The sequence below is a fragment of the Paramisgurnus dabryanus genome, chromosome 13 (assembly GCF_030506205.2).
Source record: "Paramisgurnus dabryanus chromosome 13, PD_genome_1.1, whole genome shotgun sequence".
Lineage (NCBI taxonomy): Eukaryota > Metazoa > Chordata > Actinopteri > Cypriniformes > Cobitidae > Paramisgurnus > Paramisgurnus dabryanus.
The window spans coordinates 17,986,499-18,008,332 of NC_133349.1; the positions used below are offsets into that span (position 1 = coordinate 17,986,499).

At 36.1% G+C, this 21,834-nt stretch overlaps 1 protein-coding gene across 1 annotated transcript; it reads left to right on the forward strand.

Annotated features, from left to right (window-relative positions):
* The first annotated feature begins 15,765 nt into the window (after positions 1 to 15,765).
* On the forward strand, positions 15,766 to 21,201 carry has1 (hyaluronan synthase 1). The gene is made up of 5 exons (XM_065245653.2): positions 15,766 to 17,092; positions 17,368 to 18,042; positions 18,135 to 18,360; positions 18,451 to 18,583; positions 19,901 to 21,201. The coding sequence occupies exons 2-5, from the start codon at positions 17,377 to 17,379 to the stop codon at positions 20,574 to 20,576; spliced, it is 1,701 nt and encodes a 566-aa protein (XP_065101725.1). The 5' UTR covers positions 15,766 to 17,092; positions 17,368 to 17,376; the 3' UTR covers positions 20,577 to 21,201.
* The last annotated feature ends 633 nt before the right edge of the window (positions 21,202 to 21,834 follow it).

Below are 21,834 nucleotides of genomic sequence, written 5' to 3' on the forward strand. Positions count from 1 at the left end.
GAGGGTTTTGCCAGAAAAGCTTACATGCACTTAGAGGGTTTTGCAGCGAAAAACAGTCGGATTTCTTAAAATGTGCACTCTTGTCATAAAGTAGTCTGTTCCTGCATCATTTTTTTGGAAAACACTGGTGAAATACTTATTCTAGAGTCTTAGACATGTCCAATTATATATATTTTCTCATGATTAGAATTTAATTGTAACATATTAAAGTATAGAGTTAAGAGTTAAAGTATAGAGTGAGAGTTAAGTTGTTAAATACCAATGCATTTGTGAATTAGTGATATTTGTGAAAACAAAGCATTTCAGTAACTGAATAACCTTTTTATTGCCTATAAAGAAAAATTACTGAACCTAAACACAAGATTCTCATGTCATAAAAATGCTCATGTCAGAAGCACTTTTTTGCATCTGAACTTCTCATATACAAACTTGCATTTTGTGGAACAAATTTGTCTTGACCTAGAAAGCAGGGCTGCCAACCCTCACCCACATCCATTTTCTCACGCAGGCTTGTGCCCACCATTCAAATCCCCATGGTGTGTAAAGTGAAATAATTCCTTAATATGCTTGTAAATACTGTACAAAGCTTTACCTTGTCTGCCTCAATCTTCGACAGTCTAAAAGTGCTTGTCAAAGTCAAAATGATGCAAATACTACAAGCCTGCGTGAATAAAAGAGAAAAAAATTCTTGATATTTGACATCTATAAACAATATATTTATATTATATATAACAAATATAATTATGGTCTTGATATTCACATTATATGTGTCTTCAGTTATATTTAAAGGGCTCATTTGGTTTAGTGTATTGTGAATGTGACAGTCCCTCTATTAGCATTACTCAAATATAAATGATCACATTGTGCTTTTCCTCTTTCTCAGTGGATGAACTGAATCAAATCAGCTGTCATCTGCAGTTTTATACATTTTACACAGACCAGTATTCATTAGAATTTTAGAATGTTTTGGGCACGTCTATCAGGAATAAAAGTAATAGAATGGGATAAAATAATAACAGAGAGCTCACAACTGTAAACTCAGAAAGAGTTTAATTTTCCAAGACTTTTCCAACAATTCAACACAGAAATAGCTAAAAATCCACACTATTTTCAAATACATTGTTTGGCAAATAATTACTTTAAAATTATTGTATAAGTTATTTACTAGTCTAAAATAAACATTAAGTAAATAATAATATTAATTTAATACCCCCCCAAGATGCCAACCTTCTATGCACCCCTGAACACCCCTCCCCCAAGTAAATCTCACTCCAAGGTGAACTCAAAAGTTGGCAGCCCTGCTAGTGCAGAGCTTTAAAAAAGAAAAAGAGCAGTAGAGCAATTTTAAGTGATGTTTAATTTATGTTGTTTAATTTAGATTTTGACACCCCACTAGCTTTTTCTCACAATGTAATGAAGCGGATTGATTTCATGTTCACCTTTACCTAAACAGAAACATATTTTAAATACTGTTAGGGTCATCTCTCCGAGGGTCACTCAAGCCTCCAGAAATTATCGTCATCCTCCACTTTTAACAACATTTCCAAAAGCACATTCTTTTACCAAAGCCCTATGAGAATAACACAGTCAGAAAGATTGAGAGATTTTTTTATAAACTCACAGAAAGACATGCAAAAATGCACACCAAATACAATTAATGCCTTCTAATACAGTCACTTTATAACAAAATTAATAAAGAATATTCTGAATAAAAAATAGATTGCATATGCCAAAACAAAAGAGTTCTAATAGAGAGCATAAGCAAGCAAAGTTGTGCACTCTGCCAATACAGATGTGCGGAGGAAGAGAACTAAGTCAGGAAAAAAACGGGGGAGAGGACGAAGCAGAAATGAAGAGGATGAGGGGTTGAGAAACTTTAAGTGAATAAATTATTCTATTTTTGTAATTGTTAAAAGCACCAGAAACAAATGAAAGTGAATTTCCGTTATGACATCCTTTCATAATTAATGCAATGCTTTCATAATAGGGCGCAGGAGAAAAAGTTTTTGAGGAAATAAAATCAATATGCAAATCTGAGCTTTCTTTCCTGGTTTGTGAATAATCAGTATTTATTAAATATAATTTGAATAAAGTTTTTTAACTTTTTAACCTTTTGGAATTTCATGGTTTTCTGAATAAATTTGTCATAAAATGTGATCTGATTTTCATCTAAGTCAAGGGTATTGACAAACATAATGTGTCTAAAAATAATAACACAAAAATTCTAATATTTCATGTCTTTATTGAACACACTTATTCAACATTCAAAATGGCAATGGAAAAAGTTAGTGAACCCTTAGAATTAATAACTGGTTGACCCCCCTTTGCAGCAATAGCCTCAGCCAGGCGCTTCCTGAAGATGATGATCAGACCTGCACATCATTGAGGAAGAATTTTAGCACATTCTTCCTGGCAGAACTGCTTTAGCTCTGTCATTTTTTTTGGAAGTCTCATGTGTATGGCCCTCTTCAAGTCAATCCATAGCATCTCTATTGGGTTGAGGTCTGGGCTATGATGACTTCCCTTACGAAAAAGAAGTACACTTCAAGTTCATTTTATTAAGTATACTTAAGTAATGTTGGAGTATAGTTTTAAGTATACTTTATGTAGTAAGTGTACTAACATTTATGTTCTAGTAGTATACTTGTAAGTGTACTGCTTGAATACCGCTTGGGAGTAAATTGGCCCACTTTTAGTATATAAAAGTATACTTCTAAGTGTACTATAAGTGTAAGAGTAGTCAACTTTAAGTGTACAACTAGTGCAAAATTATTTCTTCAATTGTACTTCAAGTGAACTCATGAGTATACTAGTAGTTTTCTAGACTTATACTTCAAGTGTACATGCAAATGTTCTGTTAGATTACTCTTAGTAAACTAGTAGCTTACGTATTGTATACTGCTTGTGTAACAAAGCACTTTGACACTGAGGATCCATCTGCAGGTTTTTATTAAACACACTCATATTCCAACAGGCAAGGTCAAACAACAGCAAACACAGCAATGTAGGGCAGGCAAATCTCGTAGTCATGAAACAGGCAAAAGGGTCAGGGCAGTCAACAAACATACTCGTAAACCGGGTAAAACAGATAAAGATCAATAAATACAGATAGATATGCAGGCAGGCAAACCGCTCAGCAATGACAGCCGGTACAAATCAAGACTTTGCACTGACTAAAGAGAGTTTATATAGGCTGTCCAATGAGTTTCAGGTGGCAGAGTAATCAGTCTAGGTATGCAGGATTATGGGAAATGGAGTCCAGAATGAAAGTTAATATTCAGGGGATTCAGCCATATATATAGATATATATACAACCTCATATCAGAAAAAGTTGGGACACTGTAGAAATTGTGAGTAAAAAAGGAATGGAATAATTTACAAATCTCATAAACTTATATTTTATTCGCAATAGAATATAGATAACATATCAAATGTTGAAAGTGAGTATATAATATATATTTATAATTTTTTTTATTTATTATTTTTGTTTGATTACCTCACTGATAGCATACGAAAGATTTAGCTTCAAATTGAAAGTACAATTACAATGTATATGTCAAATTAATAGACAGGAGAATTGTACTTTAAGTGCAATATATATATATATTTATAGTATGATGTTAAGTTCACTTAAAGTAAAGTTGAGTAGTAAACTACTAGTTAACTAAAAGTAAAAGAATACTTGCAAGTATACCTGCAGCACACAATAACTTACTAGTTTACTAAGAGTACACTAACAGAGCACTTGCATGTACACTTTCAGTATGAGTACACTAGTTAACTAAAAGTTTACACTGTAAAAAATACTTTGCTGCCTTAAATTTTTTTGTTAAATCAACTCAGATTTACAAGTAGGGTGACCACCCGTCCCGCGTAGCGCGTGAACGCACAGCGTTTGAAGCCCAATTCATGCGTCCCGCAAATTGATACCGTGTCACGCATAATCAATGCTTGCTTAAAAAAAAGTTGGTCGCTCTATATCCTTGAGCCCCAGGCAGCCAAACGAACATTACTAGACAGTTCAGGCTCGCTCGCCACTCGCACGCTACTGTTGCCCCTCAGCTGAACTGCTGACTAGGTTGTTGTCAACTTTTCGTTGTTGTCATGACAGCGCAGTCCACACGCAGCCACGCACGTGTATCCCTTTTAGATGCGCGCTTTCCAATTCGAAAAATGGAGAAAGAGACTGAGTCTGACTCTGCACCGCCATCATCAATTAAAAAGAGAAGGTGTGGGTACAAGAAAGACTGGGAAAATAAATATTTGTGACTGAAAGCCCTAAAGATGTTTCCAGAACACTGAACAGTTTTTTTTCTGCGCCTGCCTTTACTAACATGCAAGTTCACCATCCTTCGTTGTTGCATTTTTACTTTATACTTTTAAGTATATATCAGTAAACAAGTATAGGCCAAATATACTTAGACATTTCGGTCAGTAAAGGTCAAGTATACTTTAGTACAATTTAAGTATATTTCTGAGAAGTACCGAAAATAAAATTTAGAGAAGTACATAAAAAGTTAACTTTTTTTAACTTAAAGTTAACTATTTTTTTCTGAAGCCATTCTGTTGTGGACTTGCTACAGTGTTTTGAGTCGTTGTCCTGTTGCATCACCCACTTTCTACACAGTTTCAGCTGACATATTATTCTGAAGAATTGTCTGATATATTTGGAAATTCATCTATTCCTCAATGATTGGAAGCTGGCCAGGCCCTGATGCAGCAAAGCAGGCCCAAATCATGATGTTTCCTCCACCATACTTTACAGCTGGGATAATGTTTCCATGAGATATGCCATGCCATTTTTTACGCCAAATGTAGGGCTGTGTGTTTTTACCAAATAGTTCAATAGTTTCATCAGTCCACAAAACATTTTGTCAATAACGCTGTGGAGTATCAATGTGCTCTTTTGCAAACTTCAGGTGTGCAGCAATCTTCTTTTTAGTAAGGAGTGGTTTCCTTCGTGGTGTCCTGCCGTGGATACCCTGCTTGTTCAGTGTTTTACATATTGTAGACTCATAAACAAAGATGTTAGCAAGTTCCATCAAATCATTTTAGCTAAAACCTGACTCCAATTAGCTTTTTTGAGGTCATAAACTCAAGGGTTCACATACTTTTTCCAGAGTTACTATGAGGTTTTTGTTCTCAATTAAGACATGAAAGACCAGAATTTTTGTGCTATTATTTTTAGACATTATGTTTGTCAATACCCTTGACATATATGAAGATCTGATCACATTTTATAACAGATTTATTCAGAAAACGATGAAATTCCAAAAGGTTTTTCTTGCCACTGTAAATGGGTTTAGTTATGCTACAAATACATTAAAGGCAGGATAGGCAGGAATTATCTAAAAAAAACTTTTTTACACATTTGTTTAAACTGTCTTTATATACCAATACATAAGTAAAATGTAAGTCAGGGGTGGGGAACCCTGGTCCTCTGTCCTGCGTAGTTTAGTTCCAACCCTAATCAAACACACCTGAAATTAATTTCGAAGTAGTCCTGAAGACTTTAATTTGATTTTTCAGGTGTGTTTGATTAGGGTTGGAACTAAACTCTGCAGGACAGTGGCCCTCCAGGACCCAGGGTTCCCCACTCCTGATGTAAGTACTCTGAAAAAGAGAGTATAAAAATTGAGTGTCTGTATTCTCACGACTGTTTTAAACACAGCTAATTTTTCCATTCACTCCACCCCCTCTCTTCTGGGTTTCTTCTAAATCCACGCCCCCAAAACAAATGAACGTTCAACGCTGACGGCTATGCTGGGAGAAGCATTTACCAGACGAGCGGAGAGGAAGGAGCGCGGTGCATGTAGTAACATCATGTCACAATCACGTGTAATACTCAGTGTTGGGGGTAACGCATTACAAGTAACGTGCATTACGTAATAATATTACTTTTCTGAAGTAACGAGTAAAGTAACACGTTACTTTATAAATGTACACATTACTATTTGAGTTACTTTTTTAAAAATGTAATGCGAGATACTTTTCAGTTTAATTAATTAGACGTTAAAAAAAAACAATGTACTGCATTAAACGTACAATTGAACGTATTAACGTAGAATTACACACTCTATGCATGAACAGTTTGTCAGAAATGAAGATGGCAGGCCAGAGCTTGACATTTTATTGATGGAAATATGCAATTTCTGAATGCAGAATTTCTTAGTCAGAAAGACACCTGCAAAGTAAGAAAAAGTAACGCAAAAGTAACTTAAAAGTAACGTAAGCATTACTTTCCATGAAAAGTAACTAAGTAACGCAATTAGGGCGCACTCACACTATCCAAACCGTGCTCGGGCGCGTTTGACCCCCAAAGCCTGGTTTGTTTGACTATGGTGATCGCTCTGTACCGCGCCCGGGCGGGGATTGGTTAATCGCGCCCCGGGCCGGGTTGCAGAGGTGGGCCGGAGTGCGGTTCACTTTGGCTCAGGCGTGGAAGGCTGTGGTGTGAGCGCAATCGCGTCTGAACGCGATTCAAAAGGTGAAGACGTCAGTTGCGTGTCCACTCACCTTAATCTGCCTCCTTAAAAACCTTTTGATGCGCGCAGAAGGGGTAAGAGAATGTCCTAGCTGCACACGTGACTGATCAACTAAGCAATATGATGACATGTGAGAGGGCTGTCTGTAATGGCGCACCAAACGACTCCGATAAAAAACACAGACTTATCATTACGGTGGGTTCCAGTGTTAAGAAAGAGCTTAACTTCCTGCTTTTTTCAAAACAATCGCATCTTAATGACGAAAGCGCGCCCGGGCTCGGATCGTTAAAAAGTACAGTTCAAATCAATCGCATGTGTGGGCAGATCCCGTAGGAACAGGGGTGGTGCCATGGTCGCGAAAGGGAATGTGACAGCCGTGCAAGCCAATCATTTGTTCGTCCCGAATGGAAATAATGAGCTGTGTTTAAAACAGTCGTTAGAGGTCTACAGACACTCGAGTTTTATGCTCTCTTTTTCAGAGTACTTACATTTTAACTATGTATTGGAATATAAAGAAAGTTTAAACAAATTTGTAAAAAAGTTTTTTTTAGATATTTCCTGCCTATCCTGCCTTTAAATCCCATTTGACATTTGTATTATTATTATGCTTTTTAATTGATTTTAACTAAGTTGTCCCATAACGTTGTTATGAGTCATTCATAATGATGGTGTCTGCATGAGATATTAATAGATCCTATAATTTGTGGTCTTCTAGGTCTCTCCACTGCTTGATATACCAACCAAACTTGCAATTTGGTTGGCCAACATAAATACCAATTTGGGTGTGTAAAACAACCAATGGCACTATGGGGCAGAAAGTAGCTTTGTGCCTGGGCTGGGGGGCTTGGTTAGAGTGAATTCTTTTGTGCAGATGAAGGCAGGGTGTGGTCATGAAATAAACAGATCCAAAGGGTTTAAAATGAACTTGCTCTGCCTTCATGTTGTGGCAATGAAAAATCTAATGAGGCACAGTACAGACTTCCACCCTTTGTTTATTTAGCTGTAAGGGGAAAATCCTCACAACCCATATTACTTGTTCCTTTAAGTTACAGACCTCATTTAAGCAGAGCAAAACATGAAATACGAACAGAAACAATTTTGGATTTTTTTTATTTAACCAGCTGGTTTTCTATTGGAAATAAAAAAAATACGCATTTTCTTTTCTAATTTTAACACTGTTTCATGCGCTCACATTAGCAGTTCGCCAGCTGCTATCCACCAAATTTTTCTTACGCCCTTTCTTAGGTCATTTTACTCTAAACCTATTTAAAAACTGGTCAGTGTTTGTATTGAATCAGTGTTATAGAAACCCATATCTTTAGCCACACCTAAAGAGGTGGGATAGGACTTTTCCCACTCCTGTTAACTTCAGGAGGTTTGTGGATGGGTTACTCAGAGTGGGAGTTAAAGCTGCGGAAGGTCAAGAATTTTGTCAAACATTTTTCCCCACTTTTGCTTTGCCAATCTGACCAAAAACCAAAAAAATGTGGATGCCTGATCTCTCCATGCCAAACCACTTCCTATTACTTGTCTCAGCTCCCAGCCACAATGTTTGTGATCAGCGACGCAAATATAAATCGCTTTACCACAGAGACAGCCAACAGGCAGACATATGTATAGATAAACAATATGTGAACAGCACATTTTTTAAAGAGAGGTACAGTTAGTACTGTCTCTTACAGGGAAAAAAACGATGAGCAATGAATAGAGGCTCTTTGTTTTTCCGATCGACGCATCTATAGGAAACCATACGAGAAATGCATGTGCTATAAAACTGAACAGGAAGCTGGCATATATACAAAGTCAATAAACCTATTGGCCACACACACACACACACACACTCACGCACGCACGCACGCACGCACGCACGCACGCACACACACACACAAGAGTGGACAATAAAATTTTGCCTTCCTCTTGTTTTTTTAACTTCCTCCACTGACCACATTCAGCAAACAGAGTTCATCATCTGAAACAGGCAGCATGTGTTGGGCACATGCTGCTTTTTGTGGGAGCCATGAGCCATATTCCCCTTACAGTTCCACATCTGTGACTTTCTTACTGGATGTTAATTCTGTTTAAGTGAAACAGAACTGCTGGATTCTCAGTCTTAATGAGAATATTAGACATTTTTTTTTAGACATTTTAAATAAACAAATGCACGATGCGAACACAACCTAATATTTTTTAACCATCATTAGCAATGCATTTCAGAAGTATTGGGACGTTCCTCCAATAACCACTAGGGGGCGGAGGTCTTTTGTTGTGCTTTCATGTGAATGTTTTGGTTAATTAAAATCTTAACTTTCCTTATTTGCACGAAAACGAAAGACTTTACTTCCACATAAGCCTTGCTCAAAAGCCCGTATATGTGCAATATTTGTTTAATGCTTCCCATTTCTATTAAGTTAATCATGTGAGCAGGGTTTCCATTGGGTTAACAAAATTGATTCGTGAAACAAAACTGAAACCTTTATTATAGATTTTGTCCTCAAGCTTTCACAAAATACCACTTAAACAATTCATTTCGTGTCTGAACAAATTAAAGACCAAAAAGGCCATTTATCATTCAAATGCCAGAATTTCGTGTTCCAGACTTTGAAGTTTAACAAATAAAAGCAAACCAACTGTGACATAAAGGGCAAGAAAGAAAAAAACTTGACCATACTGGATGGGAATGCATTATATTTAAAACCTAAGTACATATAATCATGGGGTTAGTTAAATGTAGCCTTACATCTGACTATTTTTCTGTCTGCCACTGATAAACACCTTGGCACATGGGTTTATACAGAGTACCTGACAATCTGAATCTATAAGCATTACTTAATGCATGCATGAATTAACAACTGTTGTTGTTGTTTTTTGCACTGGACCAAAAACTTAAAATACGGATATTATTTTATAGGCTGCCACATTTTCTGTTTATTTTTTGCTTAGACGCAGGAAATATGGAGTGGAAAGAAATTCCTATTAAAGGCTTCTTAAAATAACCAAAATTGTTACCCCTTTAAATTAAAAACTAAAAAGTCAAAATGAATAAATAAAATATAATGCATTATTTTGCAATACTTATATAATGGCATAATACTAACTTACTCTTGAGGACTGAGTTGTGTAACTTAGATGACGCTTTGCACTACACAGTGTGTAAGGTCAAATTATTATTTACCACAATCATTATTTTGAAAGCTCCATTACTTGGCTAAAGATGACATCATAGATCTGACATAAAACGAGGCTTTAACAAAAGCTGGGTTGATTTTAACCCATGGTTGGGTAAATATTGGACTGAAGACACAGATGGGTTAAAAATGACCCAATGGCAGGTTGCTAGGTTGTTTCAACACATGGTTGGGTAACAACAACCAAGCATTTAGTACATTTTTTAACCCAATGTTTACCCAACCATGGGTTAATTACAACACATATTTTTGAGCTGGTTTGACGTGGTTTTAACCCAAAATGCTGGGTGGTTTTTACTCATTGTTGGGTCAAATACAAACATTTTCTGGGTTACTTTAACCCAATGGCTGAAATATTCCGTTGAAAATAACCCAGCTACTTTTACTGTGCACATTTTTTTCTATGTCATACTATTTTCTCACAAGAACATCCGCCTTTTTGGTTTCATACTAAGATTCAGTGACCAAGCCATGGTCTGTCATGTGGATTTGACTGTTTTACAGTACATGTATAATATACTGCAAAAAACATTTTACGATAATGCTATATCTTCCGGCTGGCATCAACTTTAGTTGCGTATCAGATATTGTGGTTTATCACACCTTGCTAATGTTACATTAACTTTTTATTTCACCCTCACAAGAACATTCAGTCTTTTTATGTCATATTAAGATACAGTGACCAAGCCAGCTGTGAAACACCATATGGCAATGGTGTCATGTGGATTTAAACATTTTGGTGTGTTACAAATATATACAATAAAGTACAATATAATATAACACAACAAATATTTTATGAACATGCATCTTCCGGTTGGCATTTAATGCTGCATCAATTTTAGTTGCATATCAGATATTGTGGTTTATCACACCTTGCTAAAGTTTCTATTTGTAGGTTGTCCAGGAAATGTGGGGGCTTTAGTTTAGGGAAGGGGTAGATCACTTCTTAGATGGGTTTAAAATAACATAACATAAAGTTTTTTTTATGTTTTCTCTTTATTATGTTTTCTTGAGAATGTGTGAAAATTGTAGTTATGGATATTTTAAATAATTTTAAATAATATTTTAATATTTGATTTAAAAATAGAGAATCCAGTCATGTTATTTCATCATGTTATATGTGGTACATCAACAAAATAATTATCCCTCCAATGGTCCTCATTTCCGGTTTACATTACTGACCCTTTGGGTCTATAATATATCTTTTTTCTGCATTTGTGATTTTATTTGCCAAATTCTATACAAGTTATCTCTGTGGCAGTCATACCTATGTGTGTGTGTGTGTGTGTGTGTGTGTGCGTGTGTGTTTGTGTGAGCAAGTGTTTTTTGCATTGCATTTTTCCACAAGTACCAAGCCTTCATTTTTGTGTCAAAATTTTCAGATTTATGCTGGATTTTTTTTAACAATGCAAAAAAATACTTTTTTTGCATTTCTAATTCAATTTAACTTGGAATCATCTAATTTTTTTACATACCTTCAGAACAACCGAATCAAGCCCAGTTTTTTGTGTATGCATATTATTTAGGAAAAGTTACAAAATTGTATATCTCTAAGATAAAGGGAACCTTTTTTAAAGAGTAACTAGACCCTAAACCAACTTTTTTTAGTTAATGATCTGTAAGAATGATGCTTTATTAGTGCTGTTCATTGATTTTAGTAACTTTTTTGACATTTAGATATAAAGTGTTTCAATACTGCAATATATGGTGTAAAAACGTCTGAGTGCCGCCCTCTTCAGGTTGAACGGTGGCTATTGCAGTTGAATTTTCCTATTGGATGTTGGGTCCAAGAAATGACTCGTGACGTAAGCAGTTTCAAGCTCACCACGCCCTTGTTACGATCTCACCACACACTAAGTTCGTCCCCTCTATCTCTGTTGGGATCTGCCCACTTTTCTTGCATTTTTCAAATATTGCCAGTGGGTGGAGTCAGGCTCTGACCAGGGGTTTAGTTACTCTTTAACTAATGAAATGTTGTTGGGGTCATATAGACCCCAAGGACCAATTGAGGGTTAAACTGCCATTAATTGAAATAAGATGTTTTTTTAGAAGTCAGGTAATTTCCTATCACTAAATTTAGATAACCCTAAAATACAAAATCCATTTCATTTTATAGGTGGATGTTACATGTTTTGAGTGGCCTTGTTGTTATATAGCATGTGAAAAGTCATGCTTGTTTCTTTTCTTAGACTCATGTTGTAATACTTCTACAAACCTATTTAAACTTCCTTAGCAACCCAAACTAATAACCTCATTTTTTGCATTATTTGAATCCACTTAATGTTTTATTACAACAGTAAGTCCAGGCTGAAACTGTTCCAAATCACACATTGCATCTTTATTCTAAAAAAAGCAAAAATCTAATAATAAGAAATCAAATCTGCGGTTCTGACAGTTTCACTTTAGACAATAACCATATTATTTCAACACAAAGTGGCTTGAAGGGAAATTCTGTCATAATTTTTTCACTCTCATGTTGTTACAAAAAACAAGAAAAAAAAAGAAAAAAAGAGGTTTATAAAGATTTGTAACTACATGAGAGTGAGAAAATGATGACAGAATTTTTTGTTTTGTTTGAACTATCCCTTTAACAAGTGATAAAGATTCCCATAATAATAGCAATACAATATTTAGGCTAAGGCGAATCATATTTTGTGAGTTTTATATTAAAAATGTATCATAATTTTTAAACTATTACACATAGATCAGTTTTTGCACACTCAATCTTAAACGTTTTGCTTCACATGTCTGGGTCGTTTGGTTTTAAGGGTGGTGCAGTGCTGCCCTCTGCTGGTAAAATATGCTACACTAGCCGCGTTTCCATTATTCCACCTTGAGTTGCCCAAATTGACCATGCGAATTGAAAATACGGCCAATGGAAACACGTAAATTTCCACGAAATAAACTGGTGACACAAGCAGCAGCTGAAGGAAATGTTTGCGTGTTCTTTTCGTTTAGAAATGTAACAGATCTTCAGAGTTTTTTAGACCAAAGCAAACATTCAATTCTTTGCTAATATTTCTGGAACGTTAAAATGCAAGCTTTCCAAATGAACTCTGCAGTTGAATTTGCTCTTAAAGAGATTATCTTGGGAAACTTCAGGACATATAATAGATATTGTACAGGACAGTTAAGAATTTAACTGGCTACTCTAGTAAATGGTCAGAAGGTGGTGGCACAGCTGCAGTTATTCATGTGACACTTTTCAACAGCCTAATCAGAAATTGTAAAATATGAAATGGGTCAGTAGTCTACTTCATTTTTTTTCTTGATTTGTCTAGCCTTGGTATCTTTTGTTATATTTAGAAGTTTGTAGAGCATGTAAAACTCATTCATTATTTTCTTTGAAGGCGGAGGCGGATGTCTTTTTGTCAGTAGCCTACTCTCTTGCTTTCTAAGAAATCTAGTTCCTAGGTTTCCCAGTAAAGCATGCATGCATGCGTAGATTTGAATAAGATGACTAATGACAAATTATTCCTGAACATCTTGATTTGCCAGTTCAGGTGCAATTGATTTGGGTTAGAGCAAAATTCTGCAAGAAAGTTGGCCCTTTAGGAGAAGGGTGTAAACCCGTGCGGTTTAAAATATGTGTGAAGTGTGTCAATGCCAACCTTGCATTCAATACCGAACACTACTGTGACAGTATGTACTGAATTAAATAAAGTGTCTGACAGGTAAAACAGAATGTTCCTATACAGTATGTGTGGGTGCTGTCAACATTCTGAACATATAAAATCTGCTGTGTTTTGATGTTTGCTGACCTATGATATGTAACAACAACCACAAACATTTTTTACTAATGTGTTGTTAAAGTTTAACCCCTTTAAACCCCTTTAAACATATTTTTTATCCGTTTTTTTGCAATACCACACTTTTAAAAATGGATTGTTTTTACCCAGTGATATAGGTCAAAAAGTAAAATAAAAAAAATTAAACCATACAATTTTTATTTGACACAAAAAATGGGTTAAAACAACCCAGTATAGGTAAATTACAACCCAGCAGGTTGTGATCGTCTCTTTTTGACCCAAGGCTGTGTTAAAAATATACCACCACCCCCCCCCCCCACACACACACAATATACTGTAGTATGGAAGTGGGTAATTTTGGAGGTAAAAAGCATTCAATGCTGTGGGTCCCTTCAGTAGTAAAAAACATTTGTATTGAAAGTCCATGTGTTTGCATTATTTCTGTAGATTTTAAACTACTGTAATTGTATTTTGATGAGTTGTTAACTGCTTGTTTTACCATGTTTGGCTAATACACTCTAAAAAAATGCTGGGTTATTTTTAAACCACCAATGGGGTAAAAAATGGACAAACCAGATTTAGGGTTAAGCCGTAGAGTTTTCTTTTTATCTTTTTCATTTTCATAAGGTATGAGGAGTGATGTTAAAGTAGTAATGTGTAGTTTCATCCAGTTAAGATAATCATCTTGGCAGCTAATATTACTCATCCTGCAAGCCAATAAAACACTGAAAAAAAATGATTCATTGAATTTAATCAATTTTTTTTAAGGTAAGTGGTTGCAATCAATTTATTTAAGCTACATTTAAACAAAATGATTAGTATAGTAAAATAAAAAACTTTTGTTTAAATGTAGCTTAAATAAATTGATTGCAACCACTTACCTTAAAAAAATTGATTAAATTCAACGAATCATTTTTTTTCAGTGCATATGTATTATGAAGAATTGGGATTTGCTAAACTGATCTGGGTATTCAACAAGCAGGAAATAAAATTGGAGGATTGGTACATTCCTGCCAATACTTTATCTTTTTTCCATTATATCTCATGCCAATAATAATAATAATAATTAATAATAATAATAATTCCTTACATTTATATAGCGCTTTTCTCAGTACTCAAAGCGCTTTACATATGAACGGGGGAATCTCCTCAACCACCACCAATGTGCAGCATCCACCTGCATGGATGATGCGACAGCAGCCATATTGCGCCAGAACGCCCACCACACACCAGCTTATTAGTGGAGAGGAGACAGAGTGATATAGCCAATTAGTATGAGGGGATGATTAGTAGGCCAACAGGATGCCAGGGCACACCCCTACTTTTTTTCGAAAGACATCCTGGGATTTTTAATGACCACAGAGAGTCAGGACCTCGGTTTAACGTCTCACCCGAAAGACAGTGCTTGTTGACAGTATAGTGTCCCCGTCACTATACTGGGGTGTTAGGACCCAAACAGACCACAGGGTGAGCACCCCCTGCTGGTCTCACTAACACCTCTACCAGCAGCAACCTGGTTTTCCCAGGTGGTCTCCCACCCAAGTACTGACCAGGCTCAACCCTGCTTAGCTTCAGTGGGCAAGCTGTCTTGGGCTACAGGGTGATATATGTTTTACATTCTCTGATATTCCCTTCCTTCACACTTAAACAGTTGTGTTTAAACAACACATGTTGTGTCTAGTTAAGAAAAACATATTTAATGTTTTGCCCCTAACTAGACACATGTCTGTGTTGTTAAAACATGTTGTCCCTTTAATTTATTTGAACAGAAAATCAACACACAATGACACATAATGTGTTAAAATAACACATAATAGGGCGGTTTCGGACAGAGATTAGACTAGTCCTAGACTAAAATAAATGTAAGAGCTGTCCAAACTGAAAACAAATTGCACTGACGAATCTTAAAATACATCAGTGTCCTTTGTTTTGCCAAAAATCTAATCAGCTAATCCCTGTCTGGGAAACCACCCCATGTGTTAAAAAGAATAACACAAAACAATGTGTAAAAAATTAACACATCCTTTCTTAGAGTGTTCCTACATTCCCTCCAACAATGTGATAAGGTGGTGTAGTCAGATTTGACAGCCAATGATGCCAATTTCAAATTTAAATTTATTAATACTTATATGCCAACTAACGCACAGGAGTGACTGTGATGGTCCATTGGTGTATGCTGTGGGACACACCCTTTGCATCTAACTGCCTTTATTTAACTGGAGTACTACTTATGTGCCGGCATCATGGTAGATATGTTGTCAAAGAAGCTGTGAAAGAGAATTGTAAAATAATAAACGACATGAGACCAATATATTTTAAAACACGATTAAAGTTAATTTTATTTAGGGAAAAGATACCCCTAGTTAGGGTGAAATGCCCTAAAGTGGGGTGTAATGAGGTCCCCCCAAAATACACGAGTGCCAATGAAACTATGGCATCACAATCAACCTATCATGACCTCTTAAATGTCCAGTCATATGAGGGTGAAGCAATCATCAAATAGGAAGCCTATTTCACAGAAGTCTAAAAATGTCCAACATTTGTGCAATCCACCCTATCTTATAGATGAATTGACATTATTGACGTTTCTAAGGAGAAGCTTGTTATCAAAACAAAAGCTTTTCTCTCTTTTTACACCCTCATATTTTCTTGGGTGCAGTGATGGTGTTTTGCGCTTGATAAGATATTGCCAATCACGGCAGTGACATCAGTGACACACCTAAGACCTAAACTGATGGTGACAAATGCAACATGCGCAGTATCCAAAAGTAAAACCATTTAAAATATGTTGATAAACAAGCACGCAAGACCAGTTCACATATCTTCGTTTAGTAGTCATTATGCAGAGTTTTTTCTAGAGTTTTTTCTACTTTGATTTCAACACACAAAAAAGAATCATTAAACATAATACAAATTGATGTACTTAAGGTTGCTTCAACAGATACTATTGCATTATTAATGGTATTTCTTAAAGTACATTGGAGTACCATTAAAATACCATTGTACATGCATTTCAGCAGCATCAAACTTCAGTTTTACAGTTTTACATTCATATTTAGTAAATAAAATTATTGTTTAAGTTTCAATCTAGAGAGACACTCTAAGTATTTAGATAAACAAATAAGAGAGCATTAAAAGGAAAAAAATAGAGGACAGCATCAAAAAACAAATATATAAATATTTGTATATAAAATCTTTAAATATATATCTTAAAATACAGAAAAAAGACAAAAGAAGAAGAATACAGAAATGTGGTCACCTAATTATGATGTGGCTATATACCTGCACACCTTTAACATGTCAACATGCACTTTAAAGATACTCTGTGAACTTTGACCAAAATAAAACCCTTGGCGACCATGACAAAAAAAGTCAGTTTTACATCTTAAGTTATTGACACAAAAATAACACCAACTTTGTCATGGAGAAAAGGAGTATTCTTAAGTTTTGACATCATTTGTGTGAGTCAGCAGAGGACAGACGTGAGAGCAGGGTGTGATTTGCTACGCCACATCTGTAGCTCATTTCACATCTGGAGGGAGGGGGGTTGTTCCATGAGCTCAGAGCCAGACTATAAGTTTTGGGCTTTTGAAAATGAGAGGTTAGTTCAAAACTAGACAAGGAGCAAACTAAACCTTGCTGAAGAATTATCTGCTGGAGTCAGATACAACAGGTATGTTCATAACTTTATTACTTTATCATAAGTGTATTATTAAAGATGTAAAATATAACATATTGGTTTTTTAAAAAAAACTTAATGCATTATTAAACAGCAATAAGCTTGAATTTGCATATCATTAAATAATATTATTTTCAATTATTGAAGTTAAATCAGAACAGTTCTTATTTCAAATGTTTTTCTTTACAATTTAATTTTCATTTATTTTTAGATGGTATACACACTAAAACAGTAGATTATCAGTAATTCATTTTCTCTATTAATTCCAGCATTTCAAAATGGACATCAAACCAGTATTACGGAAATTTGGCACTGTGACACGAGCGATCCTTACATTTCTCTTTGCTTTTCTCGTACTCGGGGTGATGATATGGGCGTACATTAAAGGTTTCCAAGTAGCCTCGTCTCCCTTCAACATAATCTCATTCGGTTTCTATGGCGTGCTGCTCAGCCTCCACATCCTCGTCCAAAGCTTTTTCGCCTTCATGGAGCATCGCCGGATGCGAGCGAGACAAAAACCGTGCACGTACACCAAGACCATTGGCTTTACCATCTCAGCCTATCAGGAGGATCCTGACTATCTGATGGAGTGCCTACAGTCAGTAAGGGCATTGCAGTACCCAAACGACAAACTCCGCATTATCATGGTGGTGGACGGGAACTCGGACGACGACCGCTACATGATGGAGATGTTTCGACAAGTCTTTGCGGATCGAGATCCTGGCTGTTATGTGTGGCAAAACAACTACCACTCTTGGGATCCCAGGGCCCAAGGAGAGAATTTGGCTGCTGACGGCATTGTCTTTGAGGACCCTCAGCGCTGGGAGGTTGAGGAGCTGATCAGGACCAAGAGTTGCGTGTGTATTATGCAAAAATGGGGAGGAAAGAGAGAAGTGATGTATACGGCCTTCAAGGCACTGGGATCATCGGTGGATTACATACAGGTGGGTGATATTCAAACAGGAAGCTTATGTTATTCAGTACAATATGCGCATTCAATATAGTTACTCATTCTTCTACCCTTACTTTGGATCAGGTATGCGACTCAGACACAAAATTAGACCCTCTGGCTACAGTGGAGCTATGCAAAGTGCTGGAGAGTAATGACAAATATGGTGCTGTGGGAGGCGATGTGATGATCCTCAACCTTAAAGACTCCTATATCAGTTTCATGAGCAGCCTGCGCTACTGGATGGCATTCAACATCGAGAGATCCTGCCAGTCTTTCTTTAACTGTGTCTCCTGTATCAGCGGCCCATTAGGTAAGAGAGAAACTTTGTCGATCTTGACAAAAATGTGAGTTTTTATATTTTGTCCATACGTATCTCTAAGTTTTATTATCTTTGCTGCAGGTTTATACAGGAATGACTTGCTACAGCAGTTTCTGGAGTCCTGGTACAACCAGAAGTTTCTTGGTACTCATTGCACCTTTGGGGATGACCGTCATCTCACCAATCGAATGCTGAGCATGGGCTATGCCACAAAGTAAGTTAAATTCAATTCAATTCAATTTTATTTATAAAGCGCTTTTCACAATTGGTAATTGTTTCAAAGCAGCTTTACATTAATAGATGCAGTGAAAAGCACAGAAAATCGACAGATAGCACAACATGTACACGATAGCATAAGCAGCTAAATTTGCTGCAGCTATGAATCAACATTATAAGCGAGCGTATTACTAATGTAACGTAAAGAAGAGGGTGCTAAGTTAAGCCCAAGAAGGCAGCCAACTTTTTAGCCGGGGAAATAAAAGGGAAAAACCCTTGGGACATATATATATATATATATATACATATACACACATGTAAACGGATAAGGAGATTAAGCGGGTTCTGCCGGTGGTCGTTGGTCAGGCATCAACTGGGCATCACGTTGAAGGACTGCCAGTAGATCAGAGGTGTGCCGACTTTCACATTTACCGGAACTGGGTCTGTTTGTCTCATTGTCCTCGGGGTCGAGGACGAGACAGGGAGAGAGAAACAAAATCCTATTAGCATAGGGGCAGTTCACATGGAATGCAAGTGACATACAGTGATGTGGTTTAAATCAGCTTGGTTCCAGACAGGCTAACTATTGCGGCATAAGTATGTTACCCACAGTTGAGGATTTAGCAAATTGGGGGCCCAATGCGAAGGTATCTATGGTAACTATGGGTCCCCATCCGATCTTTAAAAGAAAAGAATCAAGTACTGATTTATTGGTGAACTCCAACAAACTTCATATCAAATAATTGCCTTTATTTCACTACATGCTATAAAATTGATCAATTTAAATTGGCATGTGTTGCTTAACGTCTATGCAGAAGCCAAGTCTAAGTTTTAATGCCTAGATCTTTATCTTTACTGCGGTTCAACCAGTGTCAGGTCTGTTTAAAGAGAAGCAATTAAAGAGCAATATAATGTTTATATGTATTTGTGTCACTTGCATTGTGCGTATTCATTTCATTATGATGTTTTAATATAAGCAAATGCTTACTTTATAGAAATAATGTCACATAATTAAATGACAACATATTATTTGTTCTCAAAGTCTCAGTATTGTCAAATAATTTGCATTTCGATCACATTTTCATAACTTGTTTCACGTTGTCACAGATTTGAGATTCAGGCTTTAAAGGCTGCCATTTTAGCCATTTGCATGAATCGCTCATTTTTTTGTGTGTTTTAAAATGCATTTTCATTAAACGACCCCTCTTTATAAAAACAGGACAACCAATCCTCAGCAGCATGCGCTATCAAGTGTGCATGTCTTATACAAACTCATGTGCAGTGTTTTAAATGGACTTTATCTTGTTTCTTAAAGGTACACCGCCCGTTCAAAGTGTTACACAGAGACCCCAGCCCAGTTTCTGCGCTGGCTAAACCAGCAGACTCGCTGGACCAAATCCTACTTTCGCGAATGGCTCTTCAACGCAATGTGGTGGCACAAGCATCACCTGTGGATGACCTATGAATCCATCGTCTCTGGCGTCTTTCCATTTTTCGTTACTGCCACCATCATCAAGGTCTTCTGGACAGGCACTCTATGGGACATCTTGTGGGTCTTGTGCTGCATCCAGATTATCGGTCTGGTGAAAGCGGCGTACGCGTGCATTCTGCGACAAAATGTGGTGATGATCTTCATGTCATTATACTCTGCCCTCTATATGACCAGCCTCCTGCCCGCCAAATACTTTGCCATTCTCACCATGACCAAAAGCAGCTGGGGGACATCGGGTCGCCGAAAGATGGTTGGCAACTACATCCCTCTGTTACCTCTTTCAGTGTGGGCAGCCATCTTGCTGGGAGGCCTGGGGTACACAATTTACAGAGAAAGCCAGGCGAATTGGACAAAACAGGAAAAAAAAGAGGAGACAAAGTTTTTGATATATGGATCTGTAGCTTATGTGTGCTACTGGCTGATCATGATTGGTCTCTACTGGATTTGGTTTCGGAGATTATTCCGAAAACGCTCACAGACTTATACTGTGAATGTTTAGGACTGCACACAGTGTATTATTTATTTAAGAACATTTGCACATTTGTTTACATGTTGTTATAGAATAAGAAAGTACTTGATGTATTAATGTAAGCAAGTTACAGTATGATGAAAAATAGATTGTTTACTGCATATATTGTACTAGCAATAGAGTTTGGAAATGAAGGAAGTGACCAATCAGAACGCACTGAAACTTGACAATGAATGGACAAATATGTGTAAAACACATATAATTCTGGCAAGATTTAGTTTTTTACCATGTTATCGTATATTAGTGAGGTTTACGAAGTGGTATTTATTTATTACATGACACAGACACATAATTTATGACACACTTTTATATGTTAATTTTATGGATCTTAGACACTGTGGAAATACAACAGCAAGAATCACAATCTATGGATGTTTTCATATTTATTATGAAAATGACTACTAATGAAAATATGAGAGAAATATTTAATGTGCCAGAAATTTCAAATACGTTGTTGTAATGACTGTGTTATCAAGTCATTTTTATGAATTGTTTGTATGTAATGTGTATGTTTTATTTATTTATTATTATTATAGGCTATTTATTGAAATCTTTGATGTTCTGTAAATGTGAATTTATGTGTGTTTTTTGGTTGTAACGTATGAGATAAAATAAATTATTTTTTAAGAAAGATCAACTGATCCTCTTTCAATGGAAAAATATGAAGGTCTTAAATAATGCCTAAAATGTTTGTCCAGCATTATTAACTGACAATACACACTGATCATATACAAAACATACAAAATATTTCAACATACAACATGCATGAATTAAAATGAAATGAGTAGACAGAATAATGTAAACAATTCAAAACATTTACATCAAGGCAAAATTTACAAATGGCAAGTCGATCTAAATAAAAGAATCTGGTAAGGTAAGAAATGTACATTTCTAAAATCTTACTATTTAACTGATCTCACATAGGTTATATATATTTTTGTGACATTGCTGTCAGATATTAAAGTACATTAGTTTACAAATACGTTAGTTATCCAAAATAAAACATTGAATCTGGGATTGAATCTCAACAGCATCATGCTAGGCTAGTCAAAAATGTATACTTTCCTGACATATGTACAACCCTGACATAAATAATACTGTAGGATAACAGTACTCAAATAAGTTAGGATCACTTATTATTGACCTTTGGCATACAGAATGAATGGCAAGTAAAAAATGTACCTTTGCATGTGATTAAATGAATCTGGTCATGTGTAAACGCAGACTG

What these genes read in the sequence shown, in the direction of transcription:
- has1 (XM_065245653.2), top strand. Translation starts at nt 17,377, where the DNA reads ATGGACATCAAACCAGTATTACGGAAATTTGGCACTGTGACACGAGCG. An exon ending in CTGTATCAGCGGCCCATTAG is followed by an intron (nt 18,361 to 18,450) that starts GTAAGAGAGAAA and finishes TCTTTGCTGCAG; the next exon opens with GTTTATACAGGAATGACTTG. An exon ending in AGCATGGGCTATGCCACAAA is followed by an intron (nt 18,584 to 19,900) that starts GTAAGTTAAATT and finishes TGTTTCTTAAAG; the next exon opens with GTACACCGCCCGTTCAAAGT.